The following is a 17,780-nucleotide window of genomic DNA, read 5'->3' as shown; positions in this document are numbered from 1 at the left end:
AAGGCAGACAAGCTGGAGTACGCAGAGATTTGTGCAGAGATCGCAACCTGCAATTCCTAGAAGTGGAGCTGTGCGGGAAGCCACCTCAGGATGGTGAAACCCCCCCCCCCAACAACTAAGACAGTACAGATTTAAATTCGTGTTTAAAATGACATGTCTTCGTAACAAAGGTTTCTCTCCTTGTGTATTAATGACCATGTTTATGTGTATGTTTAAAGTTTGGTAAACAGTAGCTTTAAGGCTAAATTCTTACTAGTCAAAGTTAAATGAAAAAGGTTTTCAATGTAATTCTCATAAAGATAAAATTAACTTACATTTAAAGTCTAAGGTAAAAATTAGTTAACAATCAATATATTTTAACTAAGTTAGTCTAAACAAAAGGTTAAATAGACTTGTTGATATGTAAAACACTACCTTCTCTATTAGAAATGGTAGATCGCACAATGGCTATGCTAATTATTCTCATGCCTGAGGTTTCCTCTCCGGCCCACACCTAGGGTGTGTCTCCATCTTAAATGGGTGTAACAAAAGGTTAAAAGACGTTGTTGATATGTAAAAGTCTCAAATTCCGTCTCTATTAAAAACGTTAGATCCTACAGTAGATATGCTAATAACAAGTTTTGTTTCATAGTAAGTAAGTTGCAGCCAGCTGCCTGTGGGACCCTAGGCCGTTCCCCGCCCCCATACAATTGCCCGTCGAGGCAAGTACGCCCCCCAGAGGCAGTTTAGTTTTAGTTTGTGCCAGTTTCTTTTTTAAAAAAAAATGCCTGTACGATATAGGTTTCTGTTCACCCCACACCCTTGATACTATAGTCATTTAGTTAAAAAGAAAAGGGGGAATTGTCGTATGCTTTACATTGGTTTGTCCTAGCCCTCCCCCCGCCAAGAGAATTGGATCAGGCCTGCTAATTTCGTGGGCCCGCTTGGCCCCGCTCCAGAGGAACCCCGGGAGAGGGTTCCTGAGTTCGAGAGTGACAGGGTTCCGGAGTTCCAGAGTTCGAGAGTTTGAGGGTTACAGAGTAAGAGAGAGTTCCAGAGTGCCAGAGTTTCAGAGGGCTCACAAGTACGAGAGTTCCAGAGTGACAGAGTTCCTGAGTTCCTGAGTTCGAGAGTTTCAGAGTTACAGAGTAAGAGAGAGTGCCAGAGAGACAGAGTTCCTGGGTTCCTGAGTTCCAGAGTAGGAGATGGTTCCTGAGTTCGAGAGTAAGGGAGAGTGCTTGCGCCGCCGCAAAGAGACAGCGGAGTTCTGTTTGGTGATTAGTTTGTCTTAGTTTGTGAATCGCTGTTCCTGAATAAAGAAATACAGCTGCCCTGCCCAGCCATTGTCTCCGCGTCTCTATTACTCGCCCGCGAAGCCAGCCCGGCCGGCCAGAGCCTCCGAGAAATTTTAACAACACAAACCAGTCCCTGGTCCAGAGTAATTGAGCACCGGGACAGAGAAGGCAAAGCCTTACAGTCACGTGGATGGAGGGGTATGGAGAAGAAGCAGTCCTGAATATCCAAGGCTATGAGAGGAACTATTGTATGCTTCACATAGGTTTTGATCTCACCCCCCACACACACATCTGGGAGATTGTGGTATGGCCCCTGCTAGTTTCACAGGCGCCCTTCTCCCCATCCCCGGAACCCCTACAGACTTCAAGAGTTCTTGGTTCTTGGCATGGCCGCTGGAGGAGAAGGATGCAGGACAGTCTGTGTGGTGATTAGTTTGAGTTAGTTTATGAATCGTTGTTCGTGAATAAAGAAATACAGCTTCCAGGGCCAGCCGTGTACCCCTGAGTCTCTGTTTACCGACGCAAAGCTAGCCTGGCCAGCTGGAGCCCCCAAACTTTAATGACAAATGGTGCCCACATGGACCTGACCTGTGCATCTCTCAGATAAGTGAAGACAATTTGGCTACCTTTGCACTATGGCCTTCTCTTCTGCTTATGAGGAGATTTCAAATGGCTTCTGCCCTTTCTTCACAAGACTGTTTCACTGTTTCTGGAACATTTATCTCTTGACCACTCCGTCGTTTTTTGCCCAACGCCAGTCCGCAAGAGCCCAATGCCAGCCTGCATGAGCCGGCTTTCCACCGCATGGTGCGGGGCATTGGGCGTGGGCTCCCTCCACGCTGCTTGGCCGCCGGGAGCAGGGCAGCAGACATGATGGACATTGCTTTAGCCTCTCATGGCCGCCACACCAGGGCACCTAGGCCCTCACCTTCTGCACGGCTTGCCTGCCCGCCCTCCTGCCTGCCCTCCTGCTATGAAGTCTGGGCAGATCCCGGACCACCTGGAGACCGTGGGTTCCCTGCCAAAACTGGGCCCCCTGGCTGAGATCTCCAGCTTGGTCTGAAGGCAGATAAGCTAGAATATGCAGACATTGGTCCAGAAATCGCTACCTACAATTCCTTAAGCTGAAGTAGCTCAAGAGGCCACCACTGGACAACGCACTCCCCGAACAGCTAAGATAGTACAGATCTAAATTTGTGTTTAAAATGACATGTCTTCGTAACAAAGGTTTCTCTCCTTGTGTATTAAAGACCATGATTATGTGTGTTTAAAGTTTGGTAACATTAACTTTAAGGTTAAAAATATAACTTTAAAGCTATATTCTTACCAGACAGAGTTAAATAAAAAGGTTTTCAACATAGTTCTCATAAAGGTAAAATTAACTTACATTTAAAGTCTGAGTTAAAAATTAGTTAAAAATCAATATATTTTAACTAAGTTGGTCTAAAAAAAACCTGAGCACACCTGGGGTGTGTCTCCATCTTGAATGGGTGTAACAAAAGGTTAAATAAACTTATTTATATGTAAAATTCTCAAATTCCTTCTCAGTTAAAAACGTTAGATTGCGCTATGATTATGCTAATGATTGTAATAGAGTTATCAATTGTGATAAACTTCTAACCTGCTACAAGTTTTGTTTTATAGTAAATAAATTGCAGTCGTCAAGTTCTCTACAGAAAAGCGGAATTCCAACAGCTGACCTTCCTCATACAACGTTCCAACCCCTGGCATTCTATCGTGGACATCTCTTCTGGACTGGCATTTCTATCGGACTCACTGGTACACCTCTTGGACACTTTGCAGCTTCCCTTTATGCCGCTGGGTTTCTCAAAGACTGACTGCAGCCAGCTGCCTTGGGACTCTAGGCCATTTCCAGCCCCCATGCTAAAAAATGCCCGTTGAGTGGTCCGGTGGTGGCTCAGTGGATAAAGCACTGGACTCTCAAGCATGAGATCCTGAGTTCAATCCCAGCAGCACATGTACCAGAGTGATGTCTGGTTCTTTCTCTCTCTCCTCCTATCTTTCTCATAAATAAATAAATAAAATCTTAAAAAAAAATGCCCATCGAGACAAGTAAGGTTCCCCAGAGGCAAAAAAGGTCCCCCTCAGGCCTCCCTTGGCAGCACACTGGTTCTTGTTACTCACTTACATGTTCCTCCATGTTTGTGCCAGTTTCTTCTTTTAAAAAAAAAATGCCTGTACAATATAGGTTTCTGTTCACCCCACAACCATGATACTATGGTCATTTAGTTAAAAAGAAAAGGGGGAATTGTTGTGTGCTTCACATTGGTTGTGGTCTCACCTCTCCGCCTCTGGGAGATTGTGGTATGGCTCCTGCTAGTTTCACAGGCACCCTTCTCCCTGCCCCCAGAACCCCTACAGACTTCTAGAGTTCTTGGTATGGCCGTTAGAGGAGAAGGATGCAGGACAGATCTGTGTGGTAATTAGTTTGAGTTAGTTTATGAATCCTTGCTTGTGAATAAAGAAATACAGCTTCCCAGCCCAGACATGTGTCCTTGAGTCTCTGTTTACTGCCGTGAAGCTAGCCCGGCCATCTGGAGCCCCAAAATTTAAGGACAAGGAACCCCAGTTAGAATGGCTGAAGCAAGAGGTAAGCCTCTCCTGGGGGAAGCCCCAGATGCTCATCTTCTTACTGACCACGTGGGGGTATTGAAGTAACCACCATTTCCGGATTTTTTCTGGATGGTAAATATAGGGGTATTCCAAGGGCTAAGAGAAGAGCTGATGTGTCCCAGAGGAAGTTGCTCTTGGATCTGCTCTTTAAGGGCAGACAATTTCTCCCTAGGAAGAGGCCACTGCTCGACCCATACTGGGTCATCAGAGATCCAGTAGAGGCAGGAAGTTTTAAAACTAGCAGTGGCTAAAAGAATTGGGCTTAAACATGCATTAGACCCACAAAGGGGAGCATATCTTGGTTCTTCTTCTTTTTTTTTTAATCATACAACATGAAAATGGGTTTTGTCATGATTCTCTGGAAGACATGTGAGAATCAGAGGTTGCTAATGACCCCCACAAAATCACTGATCTGTTTCCAATCAAAACCTGACATGGTCTCAGGGACTACTTTGAGATGATTATATATATATTGGTTTTAAATCAGGGGCCACTAGGTAACATCTGTGACCCTCAGTCAGAGAAGTGGAGGAGACCCATCCCACCGTCCTCCAACAAGTGTGGTGTTGGGAAATGAATGGAATTGTGCTCCTGTTCTCATACAATATTCTCTTTTTAATTTTTTTAAATATTTATTTTATTTATTTATTCCCTTTTGTTTCCCTTGTTGTTTTATTGTTGTAGTTATTAGAGTTGTCATAGTTGTTGGGTAGGACAGAGAGAAATGGAGAGAGGAGGGGGAAGAAGGGGGGAGACAGACACCCTCAGACCTGCTTAACCACTTGTGAAGCAACTCACCTGCAAGTGGGGAGCCAGAGTTTGAACCGGGATCCTGAAACCAGTCCTTGAGCTTTGTACCACCTGCGCTTAACTGACTGTGCTACAGCCCAATTCCCTTTTTAAAATTTTTCAAATTTATTTATTTATCCCCCCTTTTATTGCCCTTGTTTATTGCTGTAGTTATTATTGTTGTTCTAATGATGCCATTGTTGTTGGATAAGACAGAGAGAAAAGGAGAGAGGAGGGGTAGACAGAGAGGGAGAGAGAAAGACAGACACCTGCAAACCTGCTTCATAGCTTGTGAAGTGACTCCCCTGCAGGTGGGGAGCCCAGAGCTCAAATTGGGATTATTATGCCGGTCCTTAAGCTTAACCTGCTGCACTACTGACTGAATCCCTCTTACAATATTCTTAACCATTATGAAATCACTAATAAAATAAACACAAACTAGAAAAAAGTGACAAGTGGAAAGAAAAATTCAAGATTACTAATAAAAAAAAACATGATGGTAGTGAACTGTTCAGAAAAGGAAACTCTCATATGTATTCATTTCATAGAATGATACACTTCTGGATGGATTTCTTACTTAAACAAAAAATGAGATTCAGATGGTCCAGGAGGTGGTGCAGTGGATAAGTCAATGGACTTTCAGGCATGAGTTCCTGAGTTCAATTCCTGGCAGCACATGTACCACAGTGATATCTGGCTCTTCCTTTCTATCTCCTATCTTTCTAATTAATAAATAAAATCTTTTTAAAAATGAGATTCAGTTGGGAGTAGGGCGGTAGCACAGCGGGTTAAGCGCACGTGGCAGAAAACGCAAGGACCGGTGTAAGGATCCCGGTTGGAGCCCCCGGCTCCCCACCTGCAGGGGAGTCGCTTCACAGGCGGTGAAGCAGGTCTGTAGGTGTCTATCTTTCTCTCCCCCTCTCTGTCTTCCCCTCCTCTCTCCATTTCTCTCTGTCCTAGCCAACAACAATGATGACATCAATAACCACAACGATGTTAAACAACAAGGGCAACAAAAGGGAAAATAAATAAATATTTTAAAAAATTTTTAAAAAATGAGATTCAGTCTTGTAAATCATTAATAAACCAATAAGAATAATTCAATATAAATTCTATTTAAATTTACATTAGATGCCATTTTATTTTTCCCTTGAACTATTCTCCCAGTTATTAGTCCTGCTCAACTCCCCTTCTAGCACCTTCCCTGACAGCTCAGTCCCTGGCATATGCTCAGGGAAGTTCTCTTGTTGGCAGAAGCACTCGCAGGGAAGGAAGATCCAGGGAGACTCATGAACTCCCTACCAGCCCTCACTTGTCAGACTCAGCATTTCCTGCTCCTCCTCAGGGACCAGCTCACCCCAGGCACCAGGGATATGAAAGTCCCTCTGCCAAACACATCCACTGCCTCCCAAGGGGTGCTGACCAGAAAGCTGTAATTGCATTTAGGTAATTAACAACTCAGAGGAAAGTTTTCAGGAAAGTTCTCCCTCCCAGCCCTCATTCCCATGGCTCCACAGGTTACAGGATAATTGCAGGGCTTTGGGGTAGCAGAACCCCAAGTCCATATATCAGGGTCTGGCTGCCTCTGACATCTGAATGTCCTGCCATAGTGAGCACTGCTCTGAGCCCACGGTGCTGAGACAGGGAAGGAGTCTGGTGAGTTTGTTCTGTTTCTGTCTAAGAGGTTGAGTGTGTTGGAGAAATGGCAGATGGGGTCTCCAGTGGGTGATCGCATTAGGACGTGCCTTCTACACTTCTGAAGTCTAAGTGTCTAGAGTCAGCCTGACTAGTGCCAAAGCCACCTAGGAGAGGGTGACCCTGAGGTCTAGCAGGCTTTCCATGAGGATGAAGAAGCTTTGAGCCATCCCTGAACATTCACAGAGCAACAGGAAATCCCCCTGCTGACAGAGAAGGGGGCAGTGGGTCCAGGATAAAGGAATCTGACTTTAAGGTGCTTCAGGATGCAGGTTAAGTCAACCTGCAGTTCATTTTCTCTTACAGGAATGGAGACTCAGTGTTCATGAATCCTGAGGTGCAGCCTGAACGCCTACATGAGAGTAAGCTAGAGCAGCACCAGCCAGGATAAACACCCAGCCCTGGGCAGGAAGTGACTCATGTGAGGTTGCTTGAGTAGAGAACTTCTCTGCATCTGGATGGAGAAGGCAATGAAGAGAGAGTCATTGTGTCCACACTAAACACCTCCAGTGTCTGGGGGTTCTGTTGAGGGTGTGCTCCGAGTCAGACACAGAAAGGGGGCAGGCGAGAGGGGATAAGGCAGCAGGGGTGCTAGGTGCAGTTCTATGTTTAATGTTCTTTCCAGACATAAGAAAATCTCCCACTATCAATCCCTGAATGTGGTATTTCAACTGATTAAGTGAGCATTGTGACAGACAGCATTTTAGACTGTGTTCACATCCACAACATCCCCAGATCTAGCGCATGGCCATGTACATACCAGTATGTCTACTTAACCACACATAGCAGCACTTCCATTTGGTTAGCAGTAAGTATATAAACACACCATCTGAATATAATTGTAATCTAGTTTCTGCCTCAGACTCCTTTACCATGCATTTGTGATGGGTGTGCTGTTGCACAGGCCATCCCATAGACTTGTTTAACAGTTCCTGTAACAGGTGTTTCTTTACTTGCCCTCCAGACATAAGTGTTTGAGTCTTCAACTCTCTCTTCACAGCCATTCTTCATCATTACAGAGAACTTCCTTGGAAGGTGTTACCATATCTCCTGCCTGGACTGCTGCTATGTTTCTATTTATTTATTTGTTTTTTATATGGTATTTTTTCAGTTTTCACTGTTCACCTCTGGTTTATGGTAGTGTTGAAGATTGAAACTGAAATCTTGGGTTCCTCGGGATTGGAAATATTGTTGTGTCCTAATGCTCTCTCCTCACCATGGCCATTACATTTTTCCCAATGCAGGGGTAGGAATGATAAGAATTGATGTGATACCAAAAGGTCAAGGCAACTGTTTTCCATGCCAGCATCTTAAGTATCCAAAGATATTAAGAAAAACATAGTGGCTAAACCAATAGAATGAGATGAAACCGAAAGAGACAGGCTTGATGTAAATCATAGATATCAAAAGAAAGGAAATAGATATGTGGGTCTCATTGCCAAGGTACTGGCAAGGGTGGATGATAGAGTATGCTTTCCTATATGATCAAAAGGTGAACTTATAGTGAATGTTTGAACTTTGAATGACTATAGTGAACTTTGAGTAAACCTCAAGCAGGCAGCCATTTGGCCTGCTAGCAGGGGAAACTAAGTGTGAGAGGCTTGTAGCCTGTCTGCGAGCTTGAGAGACTAACATGGGAAACTGAGTCATGGAAGAATTTTCCCTCTTAGCTCATGGCTATATGGGAGAGGCCAACAAGTACGGTGTCTTTGCAGACCTCCATCCAAGGATGGGAGAGCTCCCCTAAGCTCTACCAAGCGTTCACATAGACCTACAGCTCCTCCTTTTTTTAAATTTATTTCTTTATTGGGGAATTAATGTTTTATATTTATCATCCTTTATCATCATTTATCATCCTTCATGCACCTGTATTCTCCCCACCCATCCACCCACTCCAGAGTCTTTTAATTTGGTGCAATACGCCAATTCCATTTCAGGTTCGACTTGTGTTTTCTTTTCTAATCTTGTTTTTCAACTTCAGCCTGAGAGTGAGATCATCCCACATTCATCCTTCTGTTTCTGACTTATTTCACTCAACATGATTTTTTCAAGGTCCATCCAAGATCGGCTGAAAACGGTGAAGTCACCATTTTTAACAGCTGAGTAGTATTCCATTGTGTATATAGACCACAACTTGCTCAGTCACTCATCTGTTGTTGGACACCTGGGTTGCTTCCAGGTTTTGGCTATTACAAATTGTGCTGCCAAGAACATATGTGTACACAGATCTTTTTGGGTGTATGTGTAGGGTTTCTTAGGATATATCCCCAGGAGAGGAATTGCAGGGTCATAGGGTAGGTACATTTCTAGTCTTCTGAGAGTTCTCCAGACTGTTCTCCACAGAGGTTGGACCAATTGACATTCCCACCAGCAGTGCAGGAGGGTTCCTTTGACCCCACAACCTCTCCAGCATTCACTCCTGTTACCTTTTCTGATGTGTGACATTTTCACAGGAGTGAGGTGGTATCTCATTGTTGTCTTGATTTGCATTTCTCTGACAGTGAGAGACTTAGAGCATTTTTTCATGTGTTTCTCGGCCTTTTGGGTCTCTTGTGTGCTGAATATTCTGCCCAAGCCCTCCCCCCATTTTTGGATGGGGTTATTTGTTGTCTTGTTGTTGAGTCTGGCAAGCTCTTTATATATGTTGGTTATTAAACTCTTACCTGATGTATGGCATGTAAAGATCTTCTCCCATTCTGTGAGGGGTCTCTTGGTTTGGGTAGTCATTTCTTTTGCTGTGAAGAAGCTTTTTAATTTGATGCAGTCCCATAGGTTTATATTTGCCTTAGTCTTCTTTGTAATTGGATTCATTTAATTGAAAATGTCTTTAAAATGTATGTGGAAAAGAGTTCTGCCAATATTTTCCTCTAAGTATTTGATAGTTTGTGGTCTAACATCCAAGTCCTTGATCCACTTAGAATTTACTTTTGCATTTGTTGAAATACAGTGGTTCAGTTTCATTCTTCTGCATGTTTCAAGCCATTGTTTCCAACACCATTTGTTGAAGAGACTCTGCTTTCCCCATGTAATAGTCTGGGCCTCTTTGTCAAAGATTAAATGTCCATAGGTGTGGGGTTCCTTATTAATTTTATTAAGGAACAGCGTCTATGGGTCTATGTCAGCAAAAGATGTCATGTCTGACATAGGAACAGCAGTGTAGGGATGAACTGAAAATTTCTGAGCTGAAAAATTGATAACGCCTTGCATACACTTTTTGAGGAATTGAATGAGGCAAGGAGCAATCAGTAGCCGAACTATAATAGCCATCAAGGGGCCTAGAAGAGGTAAATTCCAAGAAGTTAGAGGGGAAGAAAACCAAGAGTAAGTCCAGAAAGAGGAAAAGGAATTCTTAATATCACAGCTAAATTTATGAAAGGTATCAACATTTTGTTCGACCAGTCCAGACTCATTTATAAAATAAACAGCATTCTTCTTGTAGATATTATCTGGGAAGATGATGTCATAGTTGGAAAAAGGACTAGAAAGCTGAATCAGTGATGAGAGTAGCCATTCAGATTCTACTTGTGTTTTCTGTTCTTGTTTTTCAACATCTGCCTGAGTATGAGATCATCCCATAATCTTTCTGACATATTTCTGACATACTTTCTCTTTCTTCACATATTTCACTTAACATGAATTTTTAAGGTCCATCCTAGATCGGCTGAAAATGATGAAGTCACCATTTTTACAGCTGAATAGTATTCCATTGTTTATATATACCATAACTTGCTCACCCACCCATCTGTTGTTGGACACAAGGGTTGCTTCCAGGTTTGGCTATTACAAATTATGCTGCCAAGAACATTTGTGTACACAGATCTTTTTGGACAGTTGTGTTGGGTTCCTTAGAATATATCCCCAGGAGAGGAATTGCAGGATCATAGGGTAGGTCTATTTCTAGCCGTCTGAGAGTTCTCCAGGCTGTTCTCCACAGAGGTTGGACCAACTGCCATTCCCACCAGCAGTGCAGGAGGGTTCCTTTGACCCCACACCTTCTCCAGCATTTGCTGCTGTTACCTTTTCTGATGTGTGACATTCTCACAGGAGTGAAATGGTGTCTCATTGTTGTCTTGATTTGCATTTCTCTGACAATCAGAGACTTGGAGCATTTTTTCATGTGTTTCTTGGCTTTTTGGATCTCTTCTGTGGTGAATATTCTGTCCAAGTCCTCCCCCCATTTTTGGATGGGGTTATTTGTTGTCTTGTTGTTGAGTCTGGCAAGCTCTTTATATATGTTGGTTATTAAACTCTTATCTGATGTATGGCATGTAAAGATCTTCTCCCATTCTGTGAGGGGTCTCTTGGTTTGGGTCGTGGTTTCTTTTGCTGTGAAGAAGCTTTTTAATTTGACGTAGTCCCATAGGTTTATATTTGCCTTAGTCTTCTTTGTAACTGGATTCATTTCATTGAAGATGTCTTTAAAATTTATGCGGAAAAGAGTTCTGCCAATATTTTCCTCTAAGTATCTGATAGTTTGTGGTCTAACATTCAAGTCTTTGATCCACTTGGAATTTACATTTTATTTGGGGAAATAGTGATTCAGTTTCATTCTTCTGAATGTTTCAACCCATTTTATCCAGCACTGTTTGTTGAAGAGACTCTGCTTTCCCCCATTTAATAGTCTGGGCCCATTTGTCAAAGATTAGATGTCCATATTTGTGGGGGCTCGAGAGTAGCCATTTAGCCCTCTTATGCAGTAGATTTCCCAGAGTTATTCAAATAGTGCAGTAATGATCCTCAGAGAATATGATGCTGTCTCTGTTTCCAGGTGGAGTCAATGGTGAGTGGAGGACACAGGACTGGGTGACAGCATACATTCTGCCCAAACCACCTGTCCCAGGCAGGAAGCTGCTCAGGACAGAAGCATCATCCCTGGGGACAAAGGGATGTTTGACAACGATGTGGCACTAGCAGTGATCTTCCTCATTCTGGCTACAGTAGGAACCCTGGGGAACCTCTCTCTCCTCTATCAGTATTTCTCTCTTCACCTCAGTGAGCACAGAGGAAGGCCTACTAACCTGATCCTAAAGCACCTGCTCTTTGCCAACTGTTTGACCCTCCTCTGCAAAGGTGTGCCCTACACTATGGCAGCCTTTGGGTGTAGGCATTTCTTCAGGGATATTGAATGCAAACTTGTTTTGTATCTTCACAGAGTAGGAAGGGGGGTCTCACTTTGCACCACCTGCCTTTTGAGTGTCTCCCAGGCCATCACCATCAGCCCCTGGACCTCCAGGTGGGCAGAGGTTAAGGACAAAGCCCCCAGGTACATGAGCATCTGCATTTCCCTGTCCTGGGTCCTTGAAATGCTGATAAATGTCATCTTCCCCATATATCTGAGTGCCTCATTGAACAATATAAACACCACAGATATGAAAGTCTTTATATTCTATTCTTCTGTTTGTAATGATCAAACCTCAAATTCAGTGTTTACAGCCTTGCTGTTTTGCACAGATGCAGTGTGTCTGGGGCTCATGCTCTGGGCCAGTTTCTCCATGCTTCTCATCCTGCACAGGCACCAGCAGAGGGTCCAGCATCTTCACAGGAACAAGGTCTCCTCCAGATACTCCCCTGAGTCCAGGGCTTCCAAGACCATCCTCCTCCTGGTGAGCACCTTTGTCTTCTTCTACCTCCTCTCCTCCATCTGCCAGACTCTTCTGGGTCTTCGTAACCAGCCCTCTGCATTGCTGGTGAACATCACCGCCATGATGGATTTGTGTTTCCCAGCCATCAGCCCCTTTCTACTCATGAGCAGGGATTCCAGCATGGTCAGGCTTTGCCTACATGATGAATATAAAACTCCCTAAACTTATGAGTAAAATATAAATTGTAGTTGTTTACACAATGGAGAGTTACTCATTTCCTCATCTTTCTTATTAGTGTTCTAAATGAAATGACCAGTCACAGGAAGTGGACAGCAGGACACATTGAGCATGTAGTCAAAAGCCCAAACATAATGCAGCAGATTTGTAATATGGTTTTGTCAGCTTCCATTTTATAAATAAAAAAATTAAAACAAATTATTTACTATTGGATAGAAACAGCCAAAATTTGATAGGGTAGGGAGTGATAGAGAGTGAGACAGAGAAGCAGAGAGACACGTGTGGCCATGCTTCATCACTTGTCAAGCTCTTTCACCGTAGATGGGGACCAGGGCCTTGGACCTGGGTCCTTGTGCCTTGTAACATGTGTGGTTAACCAGGTGTGCCACCACCTGGTCTGTTGGTCTTCTTCATAGTAGCTTGGCCCCCTTCCCCCCCATCTCTAGTTGATTGTGGTTTGGTCCTGCTAGTTTTCGTGGGCCCGCTTGTCCCCACCCCCAAGGAACCCCGCCAGAGTTCCAGAGTTCGAGAGTTCTTGGCGCCGCCATGTGAGAAGGAGGCAAGAGAGTTTTGTTTGGTGATTAGTTTGGGTTAGTTTATGAATCGTTGTTCCTGAATAAAGAAATACAGTTTCCCTTCCCAGCTGTGTGACCTCGAGTCTCTGTTACCCGCCCGTGAAGCTAGCCTGGCCAGCTGGAGCCTCCGAATTTTAACAACAAATGGCGCCCAACGTGTGGCACGAACCCACGACCCTGAGATTAAGAGTCTCATGCTCTACCGACTGAGCTAGCCAGTTCTTGTTACTCGCTTACATGTTTCTCCATGTTTGTGCCAGTTTCTTTTTTAAAAATTCCTGTACGATATAGCCCGGCCAGCTGGAGCCTCCGAATTTTAACAACACTGGTCCATCAAATATCTTTGATAATATTTCTTATATTTATTTATTTATTATTATTTATTTATTTGTTATTATTCTTATATTATTTCTTAAATATCTTTCTTAATATTTCATAAAGCCACATTTATGAGTATACCTAAAACAGACCTATAAGCTTTTTCGAAAACGGAGACCCAAAATCTTCATCTGCAATATTATTTCCTTTAGGTTCATGATTAGTCAACAATATCTTAACTCTTTTTTGGAAGCCACCAGCTTCCAAATGTTACCATAATACCAACTGGACTTCTCCTGGCAGAGGACCCCATCAATGTGTCCTAGAGCCTTGCCTTCCCAGAGCTCTGCCACACTATGGAAAGGGAGGACTCTGGGTCCATAATCCCAGAGGGATAAAGAATAGGGAAGCTATCAGGGGAGGGAATAGGATATGGAGATCTGGGGGTTGGCAATGTGAGGAAATGTACCTCTCCTATCCTATGGTCTTGTCAATGTTTCCATTTTAATTATTATTTATTTTATTTTATTTCTAAGAAAGGAAACAGGGGGGCTGGGTGGTGGTGTACCTGGTTGAGCTCACGTATTACAATGCACACAGACCTGGGTTTGAGCCCCTGGTCCCCACCTGCGAGGGGAAAGCTTCATGCATGGTGAAGCAGGGCTGCAGATGTCTCTCTGTCTCTCTACCTCTATATCACCCCCTTCCCTGTTGATTTCTGGCTGTCTCTATCCAATAAATAAAGATAATAAAAATTATAAGAAATAAAAAAGAACAAATAAAATACATTTTTTAAAAAAAGTAAACCCTGACAAAACCATAGGATAAGAGGGGTACAACTCCACACAATTCCCATCACCAGATCTCTGTATCATATCCCCTCCACTGATAGCTTCCCTATTCTTTAACCATCTGGGGGTATGGATCCAAGGTCTTTGTGGGATGCAGAAAGTGGAAGGTCTGATTTCTGTAATTTTTTCCCCGCTGAATGTGAGTGTTGACACGTCAATCCATACTCCCAGCCTGCCTCTCTCTTTCCTTAGTGGGACAGGGCTCTGGGGACACAACGATGGGGTTGTCTGCTCAGGGAAGTCTGGGTGGCAACATACTAACATCTGGAAACTGGTGGCTGAAAGAAGTTAACATATAAAGATGTACATAGAAAATAAATAAATAAATGAATGAATGAATAAATAAATAAATAAGAATGAAATGCCACAGTGGGGCTGGGGAGGCACTGTAATCTCTATACAAAAAAAATCCTGCTTGAGGCTCTGAGATCCCACTTTCAGTCTCTACCACCACCATAAGAGAGAGCTGACCAGTAAGTAATGATTCTGATTAATTTTTGAGAATTCTCTAATTTTTAGAGTTTCAATTATTTATAACTTTAATCACTTTTATTCATAGAGTATGAGTATCAAAAGGTGGTAGAGACAGCTTAATGCTTAAGCCAACAGATTTTTATGCCTGAGGTTCCAAGGTCTCTAATTTCGCTCCACTGACATAAAACAGATCTGAACAAAGTCATGGCTCTTCTTTGTATCCGTACTAAAAGGAAAATAATAACAAAACAGAACAAGTGTGGGAGACACCAGAATGGTTTTGCAAACTTTTAGCCCCTGGCTCAGAAGCCAACATCAGCAGGAGCTATAGCTGGACCCTGATCGGATAAAAATACAAAGAAAAGTAAAATAAAACATTAAAAAGGGAAGAAAAAGAAAGATGAATCTCACTGACAAGATGATTATGATATGGGGGATATGGTGGATTCTCAAGCCTGAGGTTCCATGTTCTTCTGTGCCAGACTCACATTCTGACTACTCCTTTTCTCCCTCTTTCTCACAAATATATACAAATAAGCATATTTCAAATTAATCTCCAAATAGAGAAAATAATGAAAGTAATATCAGGACCATGAACTATGTCCAGTAGGTGCATTAGCCAAGCAAGAGCTAGTAGAAGCTACACTCAGCCTGGCCCCACTGCACTGGAGGAAGTTTGGCTGCTTCAGTTACTTTCCCTTCTTTCTTTCTTTCTATCTGTCTTTCTTAAAAATTAAAAAAAATTCTTTATTTGTTTACTGGATAGAGACAGCCAGAAAGGAAAAGGGCTGATAGAGATGGAGAGAAACAGAGGAACACCCACAGCACTGCTTCACTCATAAAGCTTTCCATGAGGTGGAAACCGGGGGCTCAAACCAGGGTCCTTGCACTTTGTAACATGTGTGCTCAATAACAACAACAATAATAACTACAACAACAATGAAAAACAACAAGGGCGTGAGAAAAGAAAACACTAAGTAGAACATGAAATGGAATTGGCATATTATACCAAAGTAAAAGACTCTGGGGTGGATGGGTGAGGAGAATACAGGTCCATGAAGAATGACAGAGGACCTAGTGGGGGTTGTATTGTTATATGGGAAACTGGGGAATGTTATGCATGTACAAACTATTGTATTTACTGTTGAATGTAAAACATTAATTCCCCAATAAAGAAATTTAAAAAATCAATAAAAACAAAAATAAATTAAAAGGTTAAAAATATCAGTATGTTCATAATTTCTTCCTTTCTACTGGTTAATGAGTTACTAACAGTTTATAAAATAACAGATCTGTTAGTCCCACTGCCAAATTTCTGTTCCCCTGGCCACACAGATAACCATCAATGTTGTCACAGAGACCCAAAAAACTTGACTGCTTCCTTTTTAATTTCCAAGTCTGTGTTTCTGCTAATTATGTTACACATGTGAGTGAAGCACCTGGCAGTTATCTGTCACCCCCCTCCTTGCTGCATTGGTTTCACCTGGGCTCCATTCATCCATCCTGAATGACACAGCATTTTTCCTCACTGCAGAGTCTATTCCACTGCCTGTGTGTCCCTTGGCTCCTGTACAGAGACATTTGCTGAGGTGTAGCAGTGGGTGGGTGTCTGGGCTCAGATTTTAGTCAGGAAAGGCAGACATACATGGCCCAGGACTGAATCCAGGAGGGCAGGTCTAGAGAGAAACTCCTTTTATCTTTACCTGAATTCCCAGCTCATCTGTGAGTGTCCAGGTCCTTGCTGCGCAGGGCCTGAGTCCTGTTTGCAGCCCTGGCCGAGGCTCAGCAAAGGGGGCAGCTTCAGCCACATGCAGTGGGCTACAGCTCTAGGTGTCTTGCTGGGTTTCCAGGTGACAGGCTAGTGGGGTGGTGGGCCCTCAGTCCATGTCCTCTCTATGGCTCTGGCTCTCCTTACGAGATGGGCCTTCACCTGAGAGGAAGAGCAGTCCCAGAGATGGGAGGCTCCTGTCCCCACCAGCCCAGCTTGGGGGAGATTTGAGAAAATGCAGCCCTTCACCTTGTAAGGGCTCCCACAGTCACCAGAGCTGCTTCTGGAACTTGCTGACATTTACTCACATTTTCCCAGTCAGAGACAGGGAACTGGAGGCTGAGGAGCTGTCCTGGGTGTGTGGGACAGGCTGACAGATGCCCTGAGAGCAGGGGTGCAGAGGTTCTGCCCTCCCACCCCCGGCTTCAGGTTCCTGGTGCCCTCAGTCCTTGGGCTGCAGGGAGTACTATGGTGCGGGCTAGCCTGAGGGTGTTTCTTCCTGGGCATGTGCTCTCTGGGTTGGAGGGAACTCGAGTCCTGAGCCAACCTAGGCTGCTGTGCCAGAGAGGGATCAGAACTCGTGCCGTTCTAGCATTGCAGGAGAGACTCTGGGACTTGTGGAGAGGGAACACAGTACAGTGCTGCCTTCATTGATCTGGCTTTATGTCTTCTGAAGTGGTAGTGGCAGGTCAGAAGAGAAAGTGGGTAGGATAGTGGGTGGGGAGAAGGAAAGAGCAAGAAAGTACCAAGCTTCCATGTAACCAGTGGGAATTAAACCAATGCCCTTCAGGAGGATGGGTCTCAGGCAAAACAGTGATTATGTGTATCGATCACAGCAATGCAGAGGATCATGGGGGAGCTGGCGTATCGTCCAACACTGGAGGTGCTGACTCTGCTCCTGCTGGGCCTCCAGGCTGAGTACAGTGCCCAGGTGGGCCTGCATTTCATTGTGGATCTTCTGCTTTCCCTCCAACAAGTGAGTGCTGAGAAGGCTACAGAGCTGAGGAGGAAGAGGGAAAAGCTGGTTTAGAGGCTGAGGCCAGGCAGAGGAGACTCCATTGAACTCTTCACTCAGAAGCCCTGCCCTGCCCACAGCCTCCACTGAAGGTGTTCCTATGCGGTGTGGGTGGAGCTGTGGGCACCAGGGAAGGTTTTCACTGAGTGTGTGTGTGTGTGTTAGCCTGGCTAGGTAATTTTCCCTGGTCCCAGAGAGATTCCCTCCTCAGTGACTGACTCCCCCCTTCACCTGCAAACTTCCTCTTGCCCCAGTGCCCCTCCCTCTCTTCTCTGGTATCCTGGAGCCCCAGCCTGAGGGGGCAAAGATTGGCTTTGAGATGTGTGGCTGCTATTGGTTCTTGAATGTGGGCACCTGGAAGCAGTCTTTCTGGCTATAGAGACAGCACAATAATGATGGAAAAAGGTCAAGGTTTCAAGTTCAAACCCAGCACCACCAGAATCCAAAGCTGAGCTCTGCTCATGTCACATGTGAAAATTTTCCTGCGGTCAGCTCATGATATTGGCATTGAAGACAAAGGTGACAGGGGCAGGGAGCAGGCCCAGGAGTCTCTCATGAGAGCTGAAGG

At 44.1% G+C, this 17,780-nt stretch overlaps 1 protein-coding gene across 1 annotated transcript; it reads left to right on the top strand.

The window, feature by feature from the left end:
- The first annotated feature begins 11,278 nt into the window (after window positions 1-11,278).
- LOC107523141 (vomeronasal type-1 receptor 4-like) lies at window positions 11,279-12,196 on the top strand. Its single transcript, XM_016193034.2, has one exon. The coding sequence runs from the start codon at window positions 11,279-11,281 to the stop codon at window positions 12,194-12,196; it is 918 nt and encodes a 305-aa protein (XP_016048520.2).
- Window positions 12,197-17,780: the final 5,584 nt, after the last annotated feature.

This window comes from Erinaceus europaeus, chromosome 2 (genome assembly GCF_950295315.1).
Source record: "Erinaceus europaeus chromosome 2, mEriEur2.1, whole genome shotgun sequence".
Taxonomy (NCBI): Eukaryota; Metazoa; Chordata; class Mammalia; order Eulipotyphla; family Erinaceidae; genus Erinaceus; species Erinaceus europaeus.
The sequence above is the reverse complement of the archived record's forward strand: the minus strand, read 5'-3'. Positions and strand labels throughout refer to the sequence as shown.